The 17,416-nt window shown below is 44.7% G+C and overlaps 2 protein-coding genes across 2 annotated transcripts; one reads left to right on the top strand and one right to left on the bottom strand.

Moving 5' to 3' along the window:
- The first annotated feature begins 8,400 nt into the window (after positions 1–8,400).
- On the top strand, positions 8,401–9,496 carry LOC119286130 (noroxomaritidine/norcraugsodine reductase-like). The gene is made up of 2 exons (XM_037565479.1): positions 8,401–8,625; positions 8,727–9,496. Exons 1-2 carry the CDS (start codon positions 8,525–8,527, stop codon positions 9,454–9,456), a joined length of 831 nt encoding a protein of 276 aa, XP_037421376.1. The 5' UTR covers positions 8,401–8,524; the 3' UTR covers positions 9,457–9,496.
- A 151-nt stretch (positions 9,497–9,647) lies between these two features.
- LOC119286129 (very-long-chain aldehyde decarbonylase GL1-11-like) lies at positions 9,648–16,365 on the bottom strand. Its single transcript, XM_037565478.1, has 7 exons — positions 16,208–16,365; positions 15,949–16,086; positions 10,856–11,001; positions 10,605–10,724; positions 10,303–10,515; positions 10,115–10,195; positions 9,648–10,017 (listed from the first exon to the last, which is right to left on the bottom strand). The coding sequence occupies exons 1-7, from the start codon at positions 16,238–16,240 to the stop codon at positions 9,948–9,950; spliced, it is 801 nt and encodes a 266-aa protein (XP_037421375.1). The 5' UTR covers positions 16,241–16,365; the 3' UTR covers positions 9,648–9,947.
- Between the last annotated feature and the right edge of the window lie 1,051 nt (positions 16,366–17,416).

The following is a 17,416-nucleotide window of genomic DNA, read 5'->3' as shown; positions in this document are numbered from 1 at the left end:
GGGAGAGGGGAGAGGGTGGCTTGCCCCCCAAGCCAAGGGGGGCGCCCCCTCTAGGGTTCCCCCTCAACCCTAGGCGCATGGGCCCAAGGGAGGGGGGTGTGGCCAGCCCACCAGGGGCTGGCTCCCTGCCCCACGCAGCCCATGTGGCCCCCCGGGAGGGGTGGCCCCTCCCGGTGGACCCCCGGAACCCTTCCGGTGGCCCCGGTACAATACCGGTATGACCCCGAAACTTCCCGGTGTCCGTTTGACAACTTCCCATATATAAATCTTTACCTCCGGACCCTTCCGGATCTCCTCGTGACGTCCAGGATCCCATACGGGACTCCGAACAACATTCGGTAGTCACATACTAGTCTTCCTAATAACCCTAGCGTCACCGAACCTTAAGTGTGTAGACCCTACGGGTTCGGGAGACATGCAGACATGACCGAGACGCTCTCAGTCAATAACCAACAGCGGGATCTGGATACCCATGATAGCTCCCACATGCTCCTTGATGTTGTCATCGGATGAACCACTATGTGGAGGATTCGATCAAACCCTGTATGCAATTCCCTTTGTCAATCGGTACGTTACTTGCCCGAGACTCGATCGTCGGTATCCCAATACCTTGTTCAGTCTCGTTACCGGCAAGTCACTTTACTCGTACCGTAATGCATGATCCCGTGTCCAACACCTTGGTCACATTGAGCTCATAATGATGATGCATTACCGAGTGGGCCCAGAGATACCTCTCCGTCATACGGAGTGACAAATCCCAGTCTCGATCCGTGTCAACCCAACAGATACTTTCGGAGATACCTGTAATGCACCTTTATAGTCACCCAGTTACGTTGTGACGTTTGATACACCCAAGGCACTCTTACGGTATCCGGGAGTTACACGATCTCATGGTCGAAGGAAGAGATACTTGACACTGGCAAAGCTCTAGCAAAACGAACTACACGATCTTTTATGCTATGCTTAGGATTGGGTCTTGTCCATCACATCATTCTCCTAATGATGTGATCCCATTATCAACGACATCCAATGTCCATAGTCAGGAAACCATGACTATCTGTTGATCACAACGAGCTGGTCAACTAGAGGCTCACCAGGGACATATTGTGGTCTAAGTATTCACACGTGTATTACGATTTCCGGATAATACAGTTATAGCATGAATAAAAGACATTTATCATGAACATTGAAATATAATAATACTTTTATTATTGCCTCTAGGGCATATTTCCAACAAGGTTTAGCGTCTTGGTTAGGGTTGTGAGGCGGTGACGATGTTCCTTACTAGGAATAATGTCTCCCACTTTCATCCTTGTACCGATGATGCATCTATCATTGTCGGAGGGCGAGTGGAGGCGTGTCTTCATTGGATCTCGCGGGGAATCGGTCAATACTGGTCTTTGGTGGACCTGTTTGGATCTAGTCTTTATTTGGCTATTTACAAGTTTGATTCTTGCAGTCTACTACTCTCTTCATCGGTGGTGGTTAATGTTCAGGTGCGATGGGCCTGTTGGTTTTTATCACAACAACTTCATGTGATGTCCTACTTCGAGGGGAAAGGATCACATCGAGGATTTGGGTAAATTGGAAGGAAAATATGAGAGGTAGATGAAGGGGGTGAGTAGAGAGACAGATGGGGAATTTAAATTTAATTCATCAAGCATGAGCGTTAGAGGGACAACACTTCGCTTCTCTTCCTCCTTACGGTTGGGACCTACGGTCCATACACCCATTCTTGCCACTCTCTTCTTCTTGACGCCTACTCCATCTTTATCTCACTCTAGACAGGGGCAGTGTCTTCTTTGGATGCGTCATCGTCCAAGTCCACCAGATCGAGGACCTTGTGGTCCACCTCTGCCACTCTCAAGGTCGCATTGACCTGTGGCACAGGCGTGATAGTCACCACGCCTTGAGAAGGAGCTTCATCCCAAATGGGTGCCTTGGGATAGCAATTCTTGAGTGTATAGTAATCCATCCATGTTGCACAATCCACGGGAAGGTGAGACCACTGCACTAGGATTTGAGGTGTAGAATGGTTGCCTTTTCTTGACGAGGCGACATTGAAGGAACGCCTTAAACATATCCTAATGCCTAAAAGTTGGATAGGCTGGCCCCTATGAAAGGACTATATAAGTTAGCCACCATATATGCTTAGTGCTTGCTGCAGCTCCACCTCACTACCCTTCCCTACCCATAAGCTTAAATAGTCTTGATCTCGCGGGTGTGAGATTGCTGAGTCCTCATAGCTCACAGATACTTCCAAACAGTTGCAGGTGCCGATGATAACCGTGCAGGTGACGCAACCGAGCTCAAGGAGGAGCTCGATGAAGATCGTGTTTGTTGTGTTGTTTCGTTTCTAGTTGATCAGTAGTGAAGCCCAGTCGGGGCGATCGGGGATCTAGCATTAGGGGGTGGTCTTGTTTTATTTTGGTTCCGTAGTCGGACCTTGATTGTATTCTGGATGATGTAATGCTATATTTATGTATTGTGTGAAGTGGCAATTGTAAGCCAACTCTTTATCCCTTTCATATTCAGTACATGGGATGTGTAAATATTACCCCTCTTGCGACATGCCTGCTATGCAGTTATGCCTCTAAGTCGTGCTCCGACACGTGGGAGATATAGCCACATCGTGGGTGTGACACCTAGATTGGTTAGGTGTCACTTGGGAGCCTCCGTCAAGATTGTGGAGTTGAACCAAGGAGTTTGTACGGGCAAGGAGATCGCCTACTTCGTGAAGATCTACCCTGGTGAGCCAAGTCCTTCGTGGGCGATGGCCATGGTGGGATAGACAAGGATGCTTCTTCGTGGACCCTTCATGGGTGGAGCCCTCTGTGGACTCGCGCAACCGTTACCCTTCGTGGGTTGAAGTCTCCATCAATGTGGATATACGATAGCACCACCTATCGGAACCACGCCAAAAATCTCCGTCTCCAATTGCGTTTGCACACTCCAATCCCATCCCTTTACATTCTTGCAACTTGCATGATTTACTTTCCATTGCTCTTATACTCTTGTCATGCTTGCTTGGTATGTATTGTGAATGTTTGAACTTGTGCTAAAACTCCACTTCAACTTAAAGAATTTAAAAACTGCAACTTTCTTTGCTAAGAGTCTATTCACCCCCCCCACACACACCTCTTCTCGATCCTCTCATCAACCAAAATCCTATGTCTTCGAGCAAAGACAATGAGAGCAAATCTTATCCAGAGCTGGATGAGTCAGCTTTACTTGTAGCCCAAGTCAAGCTGGCGCGTGTGTTTGAAATCCGACCGTTGGACACGTGTCGGTTCCTTAGTGACCCAGGGTCATTTTGGACATATCAGGACGGATTGCCTCCTGGCTATAAATAGCCCGCCCCCTACACCACAAATTGGTGGCTGCTCAGAGTTAGTGCACAACTTTTGTCGTTTGAGAGCAACCCACCTCCGAAGCATTTGAGGGAGAGATCCTTGCGAGGACAAAGCCTAAAACACCCAGAGCCAAAGAGTGTTAGGCATCACTGAAGTCTTTATGTCCGCGTGACCTGAAGACTTGTTACACTTGAGGACTGTGAATCCTCCAGACGGTTAGGCGTCGCGTTCTGAGCATCCAAGAGTCATTGTGGATCGCCGGTGAACGAAGTCTGTGAAGGTTTTGAAGTCTACCTTGAAGACTTACCAGAGTGATTGGGTGAGGACTGGGTGTCCTTACCTCAAGGGGGATAAGGTGAAGACCCGGTCTTCTGGGTTAAATTTTAGCCTCCCTAACCAGATGTACAGTAGTCACAGCAACTAGAACTGGTCTACCAAATCCTTGTCTTCACCAAGCAACGGGTTCTATCCTCCACTTCCCTTTACTTTACAGTTTGTCTTCGTGAAGTCATTGCTTGCTTGTCTGATCTATTTGACTTCACTTAGTGAAGACTATTTACTGTTTGGCTTCATATTGTCTTTCATCCTGATCCATACTACCTAGCTGCTGATAGTCTTCGTGCTTTCACTACATTGCTTACTTGACTCTGGCTTGTCTAGTGTAGTCTATCTTCCGCTGCATATCAATAGGTTCATTTCTACTGTTTGTCCTCAAAGACCTCGTGTTTTGAAGACTTTCATAAAAATCGCTTATTCACCCCCCTCCCCCCCTCTAGTCGATAACTAGCACTTTCAGGGAGAGACGGCTCCCCTATCTTAGTCCTCTAGTAGGCTTAAAACTGTCAGTCTCATCGGTATTAAAATGAACCATATACTCCATAGAGGATACACATTGCATAATTAAGTTCACCCAATTCTCCTTGAACCCCGGTCTCAACAAAATTTCTTTTAAAAAGACCATTCCACTCGGTCATAAGCTTTATGCATATCCAATTTAATGGCACTCAAGCCTTCTTTACCCGCCCTTTTCTTTTTTATTGTGTGGAAACACTCATATGCCACTAAAATATTTATCTGTGATCATTCTTCCCGGAACAAAAACACTCATATACTCAAGGTGTTTCTAATCCATTAGATAACAGAAACATCTACCTAGTTGCCGCTATCTCTTTATGCCTCTATTGTTGTTACTCCTCAGTGATGCCCAAAAAATATTGCATTAGGATGAAAATAACAAAATATGTGTTAGTACTCAATGATAGCATGTGCATAAAAGCATTATTTTTGTCTTGTTGATACTTGTGTTTATAACTGTAATCAAGTGAAGACTTAATTTGGTTGCAAACATATTACATAGCTTCACCAAAAACAATCAAACATGCATGCCAAATATTCAAGGTTGCATATCAACATCTTCATATAAATCTCAAACAATATGAAAATCAATGTTAAGCCACTGGTTTACATAAAGCTTGTACCAACAGTTTCGTGTACATCATCGTATATGGGTTTTTTATTATGCATTGTGTGAAATAGAGATGATGCTTATGTATAGTTTTTGTGAAAAGAATAAACTATCATATCTACTCAGTTTAGATGGGGTAAAACATATACAATTGGCATTTTTAAAATACCACATGTAAAGAAGGTATTGATTAAAGTTGCATGCTAAACATAATTTAGAAAAGATTAACATACAAGATAATAGCATTTTTGAAATGTACACATTTTTCTGAGGGATTTTCATATATAAAATGTTAGATTTAGATATATTAATATTAGCGTCCAAGAAACCAAATGGAGAGGACAGAAGGCGAAGAAGGTGGAGGATACCGGCTTCAAGCTGTGTACACAGGGACGGTTGCAAACAGAAATGGCGTAGGCATCTTGATCAACAAGAGCCTCAAGTATGGAGTGGTAGACGTCAAGAGACGTGGGTATCGGATTATCCTGGTCAAGCTGGTAGTTGAGGACTTGGTTCTTAATGTTATCAGCGCGTATGCCCCGCAAGTAGGCCACAATAAGAACACCAAGAGGGAGTTCTAGGAAGGCCTGGAAGACATGGTTAGGAGTGTATCGATTGGTGAGAAGCTCTTCATAGGAGGAGACCTCAATGGCCACGTGGGTACATCTAACACAGGTTTTGAAGGGGCGCACGGGGGCTTTGGCTATGTCATCAGGAATCAAGAAGGAGAAGATGTCTTAAGCTTTGCTCTAGCCTACAACATGATTGTAGCTAACACCCTCTTTAGAAAGAGAGAATCACATATAGTGACTTTTAGTAGTGGCCAACACTCTAGCCAGATTGATTTCATCCTCTCGAGAAGAGAAGATAGGCATGCGTGCCTAGACTGTAAGGTGATACCTGGAGATAGTGTTGTACCCCAGCATAAGCTGGTGGTTGCTGACTTCCGCTTTCGGATTCGTGTCCAGCGGGATAAGCGTGCCAAAGTCGCTAGAACGAAGTGGTGGAAGCTCAAGGGGGAGGTAGCTCTAGCGTTCAAGGAGAGGGTCATTAAGGAGGGCCCTTGGGAGGAAGGAGGAGATGCGAACAATGTGTGGACGAAGATGGCGACTTGCATTCGTAAGGTGGCCTCAGAGGAGCTTGGAGTGTCCATGGGAAGGAGAAGCGAAGATAAGGATACCTGGTGGTGGAATGATGATGTCCAGAAGGCGATTAAAGAGAAGAAAGATTGCTTCAAACGCCTATACCTGGATAGGAGTGCAGACAACATAGAGAAGTACAAGATGGCGAAGGAGGCCGCAAAGCGAGCTGTTGGTGAAGCAAGGGGTCGGGCATATGAGGACCTCTACCAATGGTTAGGCACGAAGGAAGGTGAAAGGGACATCTATAAGATGGCCAAGATCCGAGAGAGGAAGACGAGGGATATTGGCCAAGTCAAATGCATCAAGGACGGAGCAGGCCAACTCTTGGTGAAGGGCGAGGAGATTAAGCATAGATGGCGGGAGTACTTCGACAAGCTGTTCAATGGGGAGAATGAGAGTTCTACCATTGAACTGGATGACTCCTTTGATGAGACCAGCATGCGTTTTGTGCGGCGAATCCAGGAGTCTGAGGTCAAGGAGGCTTTAAAAAGGATGAAAGGATGCAAGGCGATGGGCCCTGATTGTATCCCCATTGAGGTGTGGAAAGGTCTCGGGGACATAGCGATAGTATGGCTAACCAAGCTTTTCAACCTCATTTTCGGGCAAACAAGATGCCAGAAGAATGGAGATGGAGTATATTAGTACGAATCTTCAAGAACAAGGGGGATGTTCAGAGTTGTACTAATTACCGTGGAATTAAGCTGATGAGCCATACAATGAAGCTATGGGAGAGAGTCATTGAGCACCGCTTAAGAAGAATGACAAGCGTGACCAAAAATCAGTTTGGTTTCATGCCTGGGAGGTCGACCATGGAAGCCATTTTCTTGGTACGACAACTTATGGAGAGATATATGGAGCAAAAGAAGGACTTGCATATGGTGTTCATTGACTTGGAGAAGGCCTATGATAAGATACCGCGGAATGTCATGTGGTGGGCCTTGGAGAAACACAAAGTCCCAGCAAAGTACATTACCCTCATCAAGGACATGTACGATAATGTTGTGACAAGTGTTCGAACAAGTGATGTCGACACTGATGACTTTCCGATTAAGATAGGACTGCATCAGGGGTCAGCTTTGAGCCCTTATCTTTTTTGCATTGGTGATGGATGAGGTCACAAGGGATATACAAGAAGATATCCCATGGTGTATGCTCTTTGCGGATGATGTGGTGCTAGTTGACGATAGTCGGACGGGGGTAAATAGGAAGTTAGAGTTATGGAGACAAACCTTGGAATCGAAAGGGTTTAGGCTTAGTAGAACTAAAACCGAGTACATGATGTGCGGTTTCAGTACTACTAGGTATGAGGAGGAGGTTAGCCTTGATGGCCAGGTGGTACCTCAGAAGGACACCTTTCGGTATTTGGGGTCAATGCTGCAGGAGGATGGGGGTATTGATGAAGATATGAACCATCGAATCAAAGCCGGATGGATGAAGTGTCGCCAAGCTTCTGGCATTCTCTGTGACAAGAGAGTGCCACAAAAGCTAAAAGGCAAGTTCTACAAGACGGCGGTTCGACCCGCAATGTTGTATGGCACTGAGTGTTGGCCGACTAAAAGGCGACATGTTCAATAGTTAGGTGTGGCGGAGATGCGTATGTTGAGATGGATGTGTAGCCACACGAGGAAGGATCGAGTCCGGAATGATGATATATGAGATAGAGTTGGGATAGCACCAATTGAAGAGAAGCTTGTCCAACATCGTCTGAGATGGTTTGGGCATATTCAGCGCAGGCCTCCAGAAGCTCCGGTGCATAGTGGACGGCTAAAGCGTGCGGAGAATGTCAAGAGAGGGCGGGGTAGACCGAATTTAACATGGGAGGAGTCCGTTAAGAGAGACCTGAAGGATTGGAGTATCACCAAAGAGCTAGCTATGGACAGGGATGCGTGGAAGCTTGCTATCCATGTGCCAGAGCCATGAGTTAGTTGCGAGATCTTATGGGTTTCACCTCTAGCCTACTCCAACTTGTTTGGGACTAAAGGCTTTGTTGTTGTTGTAGAGATATTAATATTAAAAAAACTTTTAGATATGCGGGATTAGGAAAAAGGGGAGAAGGACGACTCAAACCTAGGTCTTCTAGACTGAAGGAGGATGCTCTATCCACTTGGCTGTGTGAATCTTTGTGCTATATGGTGGGATTTAAAGTTATTGAAAAAGCTGCGGTCGGGTGTAAAAGAAAAAACGATTTGTTTTTTTCTAACTTATGGGTGGTGTGGTGGGTAATTATGGACAACTTCGGAGTCAATTTTCATGACGGACGAAGCATTATTGGCTTTATTATATTATTATAAGGGTAGAGGGGTAGATAGATAGATTTGCCGAAAGCAGTGAGCAAAAAGCAGCCGAGCAGGAGGCTGGGAGCATATGCATCGAAAATATCTATCTTCCTTGGCAGTGACGAACTTGGAGGGGACTCCAATACCAAGTGTGGCAACTAAGCATGATGTGAAACAAGATGGATGGGATGCAGGGTCATTGGGCCGATCGATCCATCACACAAACATATATAACTGGCTACTGATGCAGGGTCGATCAGTCGCTATAGCTGATATATTTACCGACCGATGGCAGGTGTCACATCGGATTCTTCACAGGAGACGATGAGTCACCGGTGGAACCTCGCCGGCATGACGGCGCTCGTCACCGGAGGAACCAAGGGGATCGGGTATGTTCAGTTATGCTTCATTTCGTGGCTTTGCGCACTCGATTAGTTAGTTGGTGGTGCACGCATTGATCAACCGCTCGATTCATTTTGTACGTCCGTAGGCTTGCCATCGTGGAGGAGCTGGCCGGGCTGGGCGCCAAGGTGCACACCTGCGCACGCAACGCCGCCGGCCTGGACAAATGCCGGCGGCGATGGCAGAGCAAGGGCCTCCACCAGCTGGTCACCGCCTCCGTCTGCGACGTCTCCGTGCGCGGCGACAGGGAGGCCCTCGTCGCCACGGTCCGCGACCTCTTCCACGGCAAGCTCCACATCCTCGTCAACAACGCCGGCCAATCCCTCTACAAGGCGGCCGCGGACACCACGCCGGAGGACTACGCCCGCATCATGGCCACCAACCTCGACCCCTGCTTCCACCTCTCCCAGCTCGCGCACCCGCTGCTCCGCCAAGCCGGGGCCTCCTCCGTGCTGCTCATCTCCTCCGTCACCGGCTACATCGCCTACCCGGCGCTCTCGGTTTACTCGCTCACCAAGGGGGCCATGCACCAGCTCGCCAGGAGCCTGGCCGCCGAGTGGGCGACGCACGGCATCCGCGTCAACTGCGTCGCGCCGGGCGGCATCGACACCGATATCTCCACCACCACGCTCGCCACCGACCCAACCATGGCGCGGAGGCTCGCCGACATGGAGACGGCGCGGGTGCCCATGCGCCGCTTCGGCAAGCCCCACGAAGTCGCCGCGGTCGTCGCCTTCCTCTGCATGCCCGGCGCCGGGTACATGACGGGCCAGGTCATATGCGTCGATGGCGGACGCACAATAGCAGCCAAGCTATGACAATACACATGTAACCGTGAGGAGCCGCATTCATGGCTAGAAGCTAAGTTTTGCTTGATTATTAAGATGATTCAGATTGCCAGTAATCACTTGCACCATGCTCCCCATGAGTTTGCAAGGGAAACTGATGCAAAAACAAATAAAGCACAGACAAATCTCATCTCAGTTATTTACTCGACTTGCAAAACAACTAATCTGACAAGTTATTGCTGCTTCAAATAGTTACTTCTGCCATGGGCATAAACCCCAACAGAGCACAACAAATTTAATTCACCACAAATTATATAAGTTGGCCTACACAACACATGATCTCATCATGCTAGCAAATATGGGAGAACAGAGACTCAACGACATGTAGGATGGACGGCCCATGCCTAGGATCAATGCCGCATGTATCTCCTCCCATGAACACAATGTTATCACCAATACAAGAGATCAAAAACTAGTTCTGATGAGTTGACTCAGAGAAAAGAGAGAGTAGCCTCCACAATTTACAAATGCTTCCCTTCTTCCCCTTCGATGGCTTTTGTCTTGCGATAGCCCTTGTCTGTGCCAAACAACCTAACGCAACAACAAGATTAAGAGGATGCATGTCATGTAAAAGGGAGGGAGCTTACCACGCATATTCAACACAGCAAAGGCAAACATGTATACTCACCAGTCCATGTAAACAAAAGTAGAGGCGTAGTTCCCTGACTTGGTGTAGAGCACACGATGATGATAGTCATGGAAGTCAGAGCTGCTCATGAGAAAATATTCACAACTCAGTTAAACGCAACCTATCAAATGAGAAAATAGAACTTCCCTACCATCAGGTACCACATTTGCAAATTCTAGTTTACTTACCCTCCATACAGTGGCAGGAAGTTTGATGGGCTCCAAGGGAAGTGATATCCACTGTGAGCTTCAACCGTCTCTAACACCCTCAAAACCATCCACAGCCAAAGGGTAAACAAGTGAGGGCCAGTGAGGGCAGGACCAACAACCGTGGCAAATCCCAGGAACAAAATTTCAGCAGGGTGTGCATATTCCGAAGTTAAGCCGAATGGTGTAGCATATCTGCTCACATTTTATCGTCTTAAAAGTTAGAATGGTAACAAACTAATGTAGTAAAATCAAATACGGGTTAATGAAGAAATATCACTTACTCATGGTGCACACTGTGGACATGCTTGTATAGCCATTTGGTATGCAGAGCCCTGTGCCCCCAATAGAATATGAAATCTTCGAGTATAAAATAAAAAAGAACTTGAGATACAATGACCGTCCTGCATCAGGTAGCATTAGCAAGTTAAGCAATTTCCTGTTCCACTTGAGTCTTTAGTTATCCTGCTGCTTTCATGTGTGCATTCTCAAATTATACTTTTGTTGGACTTAAGAAGGAAATAAAATTTAATACCAGTGTGGCAGAGGAAGAGAGCTCCTCAGCCCCATGAACTTAAAGGCAGGATAGGAGAAAATCATGACTGGCAAATTCACACAGACATGGTAGAGAATGAGACGCATGACGCATCTGTTCTGGTAAGCAGAAGTGTTGCTCTTCTTCTGCAAACATGCACACACACACTTGTTTAGGAAACCAGTTACGTAAGGAAAATACGTACAAATGTTCACTGAATTAAATAGCTCCAATGAATCAAATATTTCATCACAGGAAAATAAAAAGGAGTGAATTAAACTAGCACACACTGGAAAGTAGAAACTGGGAACAAAATCAGTAACATGCACTACAAGATAGATTTCTCCGAGGAAAGTAAATTTGATGCGGACATAAAAGATTTAGCCCAACATGCACTACAAGATAGATTTCTCTGAGGAAAGTATACTAGCGCACACTGGAAAGCAGAAACTGTTCTGAGGAAAGTAAACTGGGAACAAAATCAGTAACATGCACTACAAGCCCAGTCACATGCATGCTTCTTAAGAGCCAGGATGATAAGTTACTTCCATTACTAAAACCAAACAAAAGTATAACAGCCTCTCTTACAGAAAACTCTTTACATTTTTAAGAGAAGAGAACAAGGCACCGACTACAAACATTTTCTTACAGCTCGAAACAAGCAAACGGAGGCCGAGTTTCCCTCAATGAAGTTCAATTTAGTTTATTGGGGTAAATTTAGTCCAATCGAAATGTAGACTGTGTTATACAGAACACAACACCACATATCTCCATTCAGAATATTATACAAAACTAATGTTCTTAGCGAGGAGATTCTGTTGTAAAACTGGTCAGACAGTATGTCCTTCAGTTTGGCTAGCACAAAAAAGAAACAGTAAGGATTGTCTAAATTTGCAGAAGAGCTATTATATTCAAAATGCAGTGTCAGTTTCCTATTACCAATAATGCAATTAGTATGACTAGCTAAATACCCGTGTGTTGCAACGGGGGCAACTTTATTCTAGTGGTTCAACATAGGAAATTTTTTATTGGGTTGAGATTGAGATATGATGTGGGGAGGGAGTCCATATGCAAAGGTAAAGAAAGATATGATGTGATTGAGATTGTGTACATATAACTACATGAATTGATTTTGTTGTTTGCTTGCAGGGGATTTCTTGCTATTGGCAATTTATTTGAATTATGTTGATTGCTTTGCAAGGGATCTCTTTTCCCAGAAACGAGGACGTGGGGTTGGTTCGGAAATAAATTAATGGGGGTTATCGTGTAGTTTGGAAAAAAATCCATTAATTGCTTTGCAAGGATTTCTTTCACAAAAACAAGGAGGTGGGGGTCGAATTGGAAATAAATTAATGGGGGTTATCACGTGGTTTTGAAAGAAAAAAATGTTGATTGCTTTGCAAGCTATTCCTTACCAGAAACAAGGAGGCGCGGGTCGGTTTGGAAAAAAGGGGGGGTTATCACGTGGTTTGAAAAAAACAAATCGGTGGGAGGGGCCATGTATCAATGGGAGGGGTGGAAGCGACGAGAGCAAAACGAAGAAACTCCCTTTTAATAGTAGAGATACCTAGCACCTTAATATAGCTCTAGCGTAATCACGCAAGCATATATGTTTTTAAATGACTAGGACAATGACCGTGCGTTGCAACGGGATATAAATATTCTAGACTTACCTGCCCATAATGCGATTGTGTAAATAAATGTTTATCAAATACTGCTCGTGATTTACCTTATATTTTGATGAGTAGAAGGTAAGATGCTCAAAGGATTTTGGCGATCCCTCTCCCAACATATGAAATGGATGCTTTCTTGGCTTGGAATCTCAACAAAAGGGAATGTTTTTTGTCCGATGAGCGTACCATGCAGAGTGGGAATATCAGTTTGGACATAAGTTGTCAAATGCTAATGTGGGTGCTTCAGATTCAAGTTGTACGTGGGGAACAGTTTGGACACTTCGCTGTCCTTCAAAGGTAAAGATCTTTGTATGGAGGGCCCTTCTCGGTGCCATCCCTTGTCGAGCGATTCTTATGGGCAGACATATAAAAGTGCAGGCTCAGTGTCCAATTTGCAAGGGCGATGCTGATACTAAAAAACATCTCCTATTTGATCGTTCTGTGGCCATGGAAGTATGGACCTTGTTAGGTCTTGATGAAGTCATTAGGAGATCTTGGCATGTGGACCGAGCTGGTGAAGCTATACTAGAGTACTTGCGGTGCATCCTGAATGAAGAGGTTTGTGTGATGAGGCAGGTCAAGCCAAAACTTGGTACTTATGGTGGGAACGCAGGAACTTCCTCCACGGTGAACAATGTCTATCTGCTGCTCAGGTTTGTTTATCTGTGAAAGTCCTTGCTGCAAATTTTGGTCTAGCTTGCTCACGAAGAGTAAAGTTAGAACTGGGGGCTGGATGAAACCGAGGAAAGATTATGTAAAACTCAATGTGGATGCAGCATTTGATGCGGACTTGCTACAAGGCGCAGTTGGGGCAGTTTTGAGGCATCATGGAAAATTTATGGCAGCAGCTAATGAGAAAATTGAGATACGTTATGATGCCTTCACAGCAGAGGCCCTACCACTAAGGTTTGGCATGAATCTGACGCGCACTGCTGGTCTGTGGGACCAGTATAGATCCCAATTGGTAGCCAGGCGTAGCAGCCTTATACCCGGTAGCCAATCTGGGAGCGTTACGAAGATGCAGCATTTGACTCCGGAACGGCTTAGCATTAAAGCAGTCATATTCCAAAGATTTGTTAGCTTGGAACTTCTATTTCTGTATGTTAAAATATAACCTCGGGCAGGAAGTTATATTATGGTAAAAATATGCAATATTCAAGCAGCGCTCCTACATCTGCGGTGAAAAAAAATATGTCCAGAGACACAAAAGTTTAGCTGAGCCCTGTGACCCATGGGCAGTGCCACCGTAGGGGCAAGCAGGGGTATCCATCCTAGGTCTCCAGATTGCTAACTAAGGAAGCACACCTGCTCATACCCTTAGCTATGACACCATGGGAACACCAAATGTAAGCTTTGATCTGCAGGTATGAAGGTGAAGTGGCGTATGTGATCCATGTAAGGAAGGAGGGGACGCCTCCTTGATTCATCAGTAGGCCTGGGCCAATACGTTCTGTGTCCACAAAAATGTCCACCACCAACTTCATTTACACTTGTGTCTACTCGGTATGCCAAACCAAAAGCTGCAATCTCCTGTTCTTGCTAAGTCTTTGGCCAGCCCGAATCTCGACCCGCACCACACGCACGATGCATGCCACAGCCACCACGCCGCCACATACTGAACTCACCAGCACCCCAAGATGGAACAAGAGGGACAAACAACAGTGATTGACAGAGGAGCTAGACTAGAATCACGACTATAACAATAGTACAAGAGGCAACAGGGTGGACGCACCCAACTGATATCTAAATGCATACATAAATGGTTACATGTTGCAAGTAGGATCTTCTGTCGCCGGGTGCCAATGCCAGCAACTTTTACGACTTCATGTTTTATTGCATTTTATGTTTGGTAGTTGTACACACAGCTTTTGGTCATCTAAATCTATTTGGAATGTCAAATGAAGTCGCATACAAACTTCAAACCTGGCTCCGCCACTGCTGACCAAGTATTTGTCATCCCCATTATCTTTGTCTCAGCTGGCAGTTTAATTTGGACACAGGATGTAATATATCACTTTATAAATCTCTAACAGCAGAGGACAGAAATAGCTTCTTAAACAGGAGCGAAGAAACTAACCGAAAATGAGTGTTTCTTACTCTTGTATGGTTCATATCAGTATCACACAACATGTCTGAATTTGAATCTCTAAAAGAAAAACTAAAAAATAAGTTTCTTAAATAGGAGCGCAGAACATGAAATGAAAACAGACGGTGCCTAGTGTTGTTTGGTTCACCTCAGCACCATACAATTGAAATAACTTTTCGATGACCACAGACACACGCCTAGTGACCAAATGTATCCCGTCCTTATTTTCCTTCTCCTCGGAAGAAATTTTTATTTGGGTGTGAGGTGTAAGTTTTTACTTTGAATCTCTAGCATCAAAAGTCAGAAATAGTTTCTTAAATAGGAGCAAAGAACGTGAAATGAAAACAGCTGATGCCTAGTGTTGTTTGGTCCATATAGTATCATATATCGGAATAAATCCGATACATTTCTTCCTTGCTTGGGCTGTCTTCCTTGCCATATAGAGAAAGTTATGTAAGAGAAAAACATCCATTAATAGCTTAGAAGAAGGTTTGGTTACCTTCCCTGTCTATTCCCGTGTTATCTCATTTAACAGTTCTCCCACCATGTGTGGTACACATGCATTTCACATGGAAGATGGAACTATATATGTCTATCTAGTGGAAGGATCAATCAAGGCACGTGACATAGTTAAGAGCAGACCTGCATCTTGTATCTCACTACTTAGGCATTTGTTTGTCCTGATAAATATGCAGAGATTGATTCCCAGAGTGCTTAGAATTAAAGCATTCCAAAGTCCCAAGGATTTTTTCAGCTTGGAACTTTTATTTCTATATTTTGAAATCATAACCTCGGGGCAGGAATTTGTTATAGCTTGATCAAGTAATAGAAGGTTCGAGTATTAGTGAAAATCCATAAGTCTTCCGATGCATGTTTAACTGAGCCATGTCACCAGTGTTTCTCATCCTTATTTTCCTTCTCTCAGCAGGCAGTTTGATTTGGACGCGAGGCGTAATAGTTTCTTAAACAGTAGGGAAGAGAGCCAAACGAAAATGAGTGTTGCCTACTCGTGCTTGGTCCATATCAGTACGACGCAATATAAAGAAATCAGACGCATCCCTTTCTGGTTCGGCGGTCTTACTCGTCAGTCTTGCTTGTCATGATAGAGAAATTTTTACAAAAGAACAAAAAGAAAAAACGTCCAATCATAGGTTGCAAACAGGATTCGTTATCTTCCATGACTGTTCTCCCACCATGCTATCTCGTGTCGCGAAATTTCGAAGGTATACACACCCACACATTGGACGTGCAAGATGGGCCTAGGCACGTCTATCTGATGGATGGATCAAATCAATCAATCAACCAAGAGGCGTGCGAGATGGGTAGGAGCAGACCTGGATCTTGTACTTGGCGAAGAGTCCGAGGCGCTCGAAGAGGAGGGAGGGGAAGCCGGAGAGGAAGAAGACGCTCTCGTGGAGGACGAAGGTGACGACGGTGGCCAGCTGGAACTCGCTGAAGTTGGTGATCAGCCACTGCATTCGTTGATCCCGACAGCAAGGCCGGAGACGGCGGCGGAGAGGGAGACGAAAGATCCGTCAAGATCGGCACGTATAGCGGGGAGGGGAGACAGAGATCGGAACGACGGGCGCGTACCTCCCAGGCGGAGTCGAGGGGCGTGGCCGCCATTGCTGGGTGGCCGGCGGCGGATGGCAGGAGGAGGAGGAGGAGGGGGAAAGAATCTTTCTCGGTGCTGTATGTTGTATCTGGCTGGCTGGCCGCCCTTGGAGCTTTCCTCCTCCGCCTCCTCTGCTTCCTGGCTGAATATATGTGTTCTGTGTGTCACTCGGTCATCACACACACCCGGACTAGATGCGTACACGTGTGTGTGGCTTTCCGCCCCCTTCGCCCCACTTCCTTTTCGTTTCCTCGCGAATTCTGCTCCCTTTGTTTTGTAAAAAATAGATTTGTTCCAAAAATTTTGTTTTAGATTTGTCTAAATATTGGTATTATATACATCCGTATCTAGATGAATCTAAGACAAGAATTTTAGAACGAAGGAAATACTAGACAATTGTCCGTGCGTTGTAATCGGAGTATAAACATTTTAATAACTGCACGTCTTTTATTATTATTATTTTTAGAATCCACGTATATTATTATATTGATACGCTAAAATCTTACCAAATCTTTGTATGCAGTCGCCATGATTTCTCTGCCATTTTATTGTTAAGCATTTTTTTGGTAAGAATTTAATGACTTACCAACAAAATGTATGTTTATTTTGGTAAGTTACTAAACATGAGACAATTGAATAAATGAGAGAAAAATCAAATATGGAAGGAAAAAAATCAAAGAGGATACGAAAAGAGTGAGACGTATATATGGAAGGTTGGACGAAAGAGAGATGAAATGGAACCTTACGTTTTTTTAAATAATATAATAGAGATAAGTCTTTTTAGACATATTTTAAAATCTAGATTCACTCATTTTTCTTTATATAATTTTTTTTATTAAAATCTTTAAAAAGACTTATATTTAAGAACGGAGGGAGCAATAAACAAGTTCTTGTGTTTGTATCATTATGCAGTAATGTTCTGTTCATCAGATTTGACTAAAAAGTTCATACTTGCACATAAGATTCAACTAATTTTGCAGGCTTTAATTCATGACTAGTTTTGTTCTGTTGTACATCGTTTTCCTTTTTGACATTGATCGTTACCAAGAGTGGTTGCACAAAACCATCCCATGTTTTTGTGTAGAATTGTTTATACTATATGTTCAACTAAAAAAAGTAGGCAATATTCGTAGATATAAACCTTTGCAAGCATTAATTATTTTTCCTTTCTAAAACAGATAGAGAAG

The sequence above is a fragment of the Triticum dicoccoides genome, chromosome 4A (genome assembly GCF_002162155.2).
Source record: "Triticum dicoccoides isolate Atlit2015 ecotype Zavitan chromosome 4A, WEW_v2.0, whole genome shotgun sequence".
Lineage (NCBI taxonomy): Eukaryota > Viridiplantae > Streptophyta > Magnoliopsida > Poales > Poaceae > Triticum > Triticum dicoccoides.
This window is presented reverse-complemented; position numbering and strand designations above follow the sequence as displayed.

Excerpts from the sequence above, each read along its gene's own strand:
- LOC119286130 (XM_037565479.1), top strand. The coding sequence starts at position 8,525 with ATGGCAGGTGTCACATCGGATTCTTCACAGGAGACGATGAGTCACCGG. Across the intron at positions 8,626-8,726 it reads GGAGGAACCAAGGGGATCGG|GCTTGCCATCGTGGAGGAGC; the intron begins GTATGTTCAGTT and ends GTACGTCCGTAG.
- LOC119286129 (XM_037565478.1), bottom strand. The coding sequence starts at position 16,240 with ATGGCGGCCACGCCCCTCGACTCCGCCTGGGAG. Across the intron at positions 11,002-15,948 it reads TCGCCAAGTACAAGATCCAG|AAGAAGAGCAACACTTCTGC; the intron begins GTCTGCTCCTAC and ends GCATGTTTGCAG. Across the intron at positions 10,516-10,604 it reads GTCCACAGTGTGCACCATGA|ATATGCTACACCATTCGGCT; the intron begins GTAAGTGATATT and ends AAATGTGAGCAG.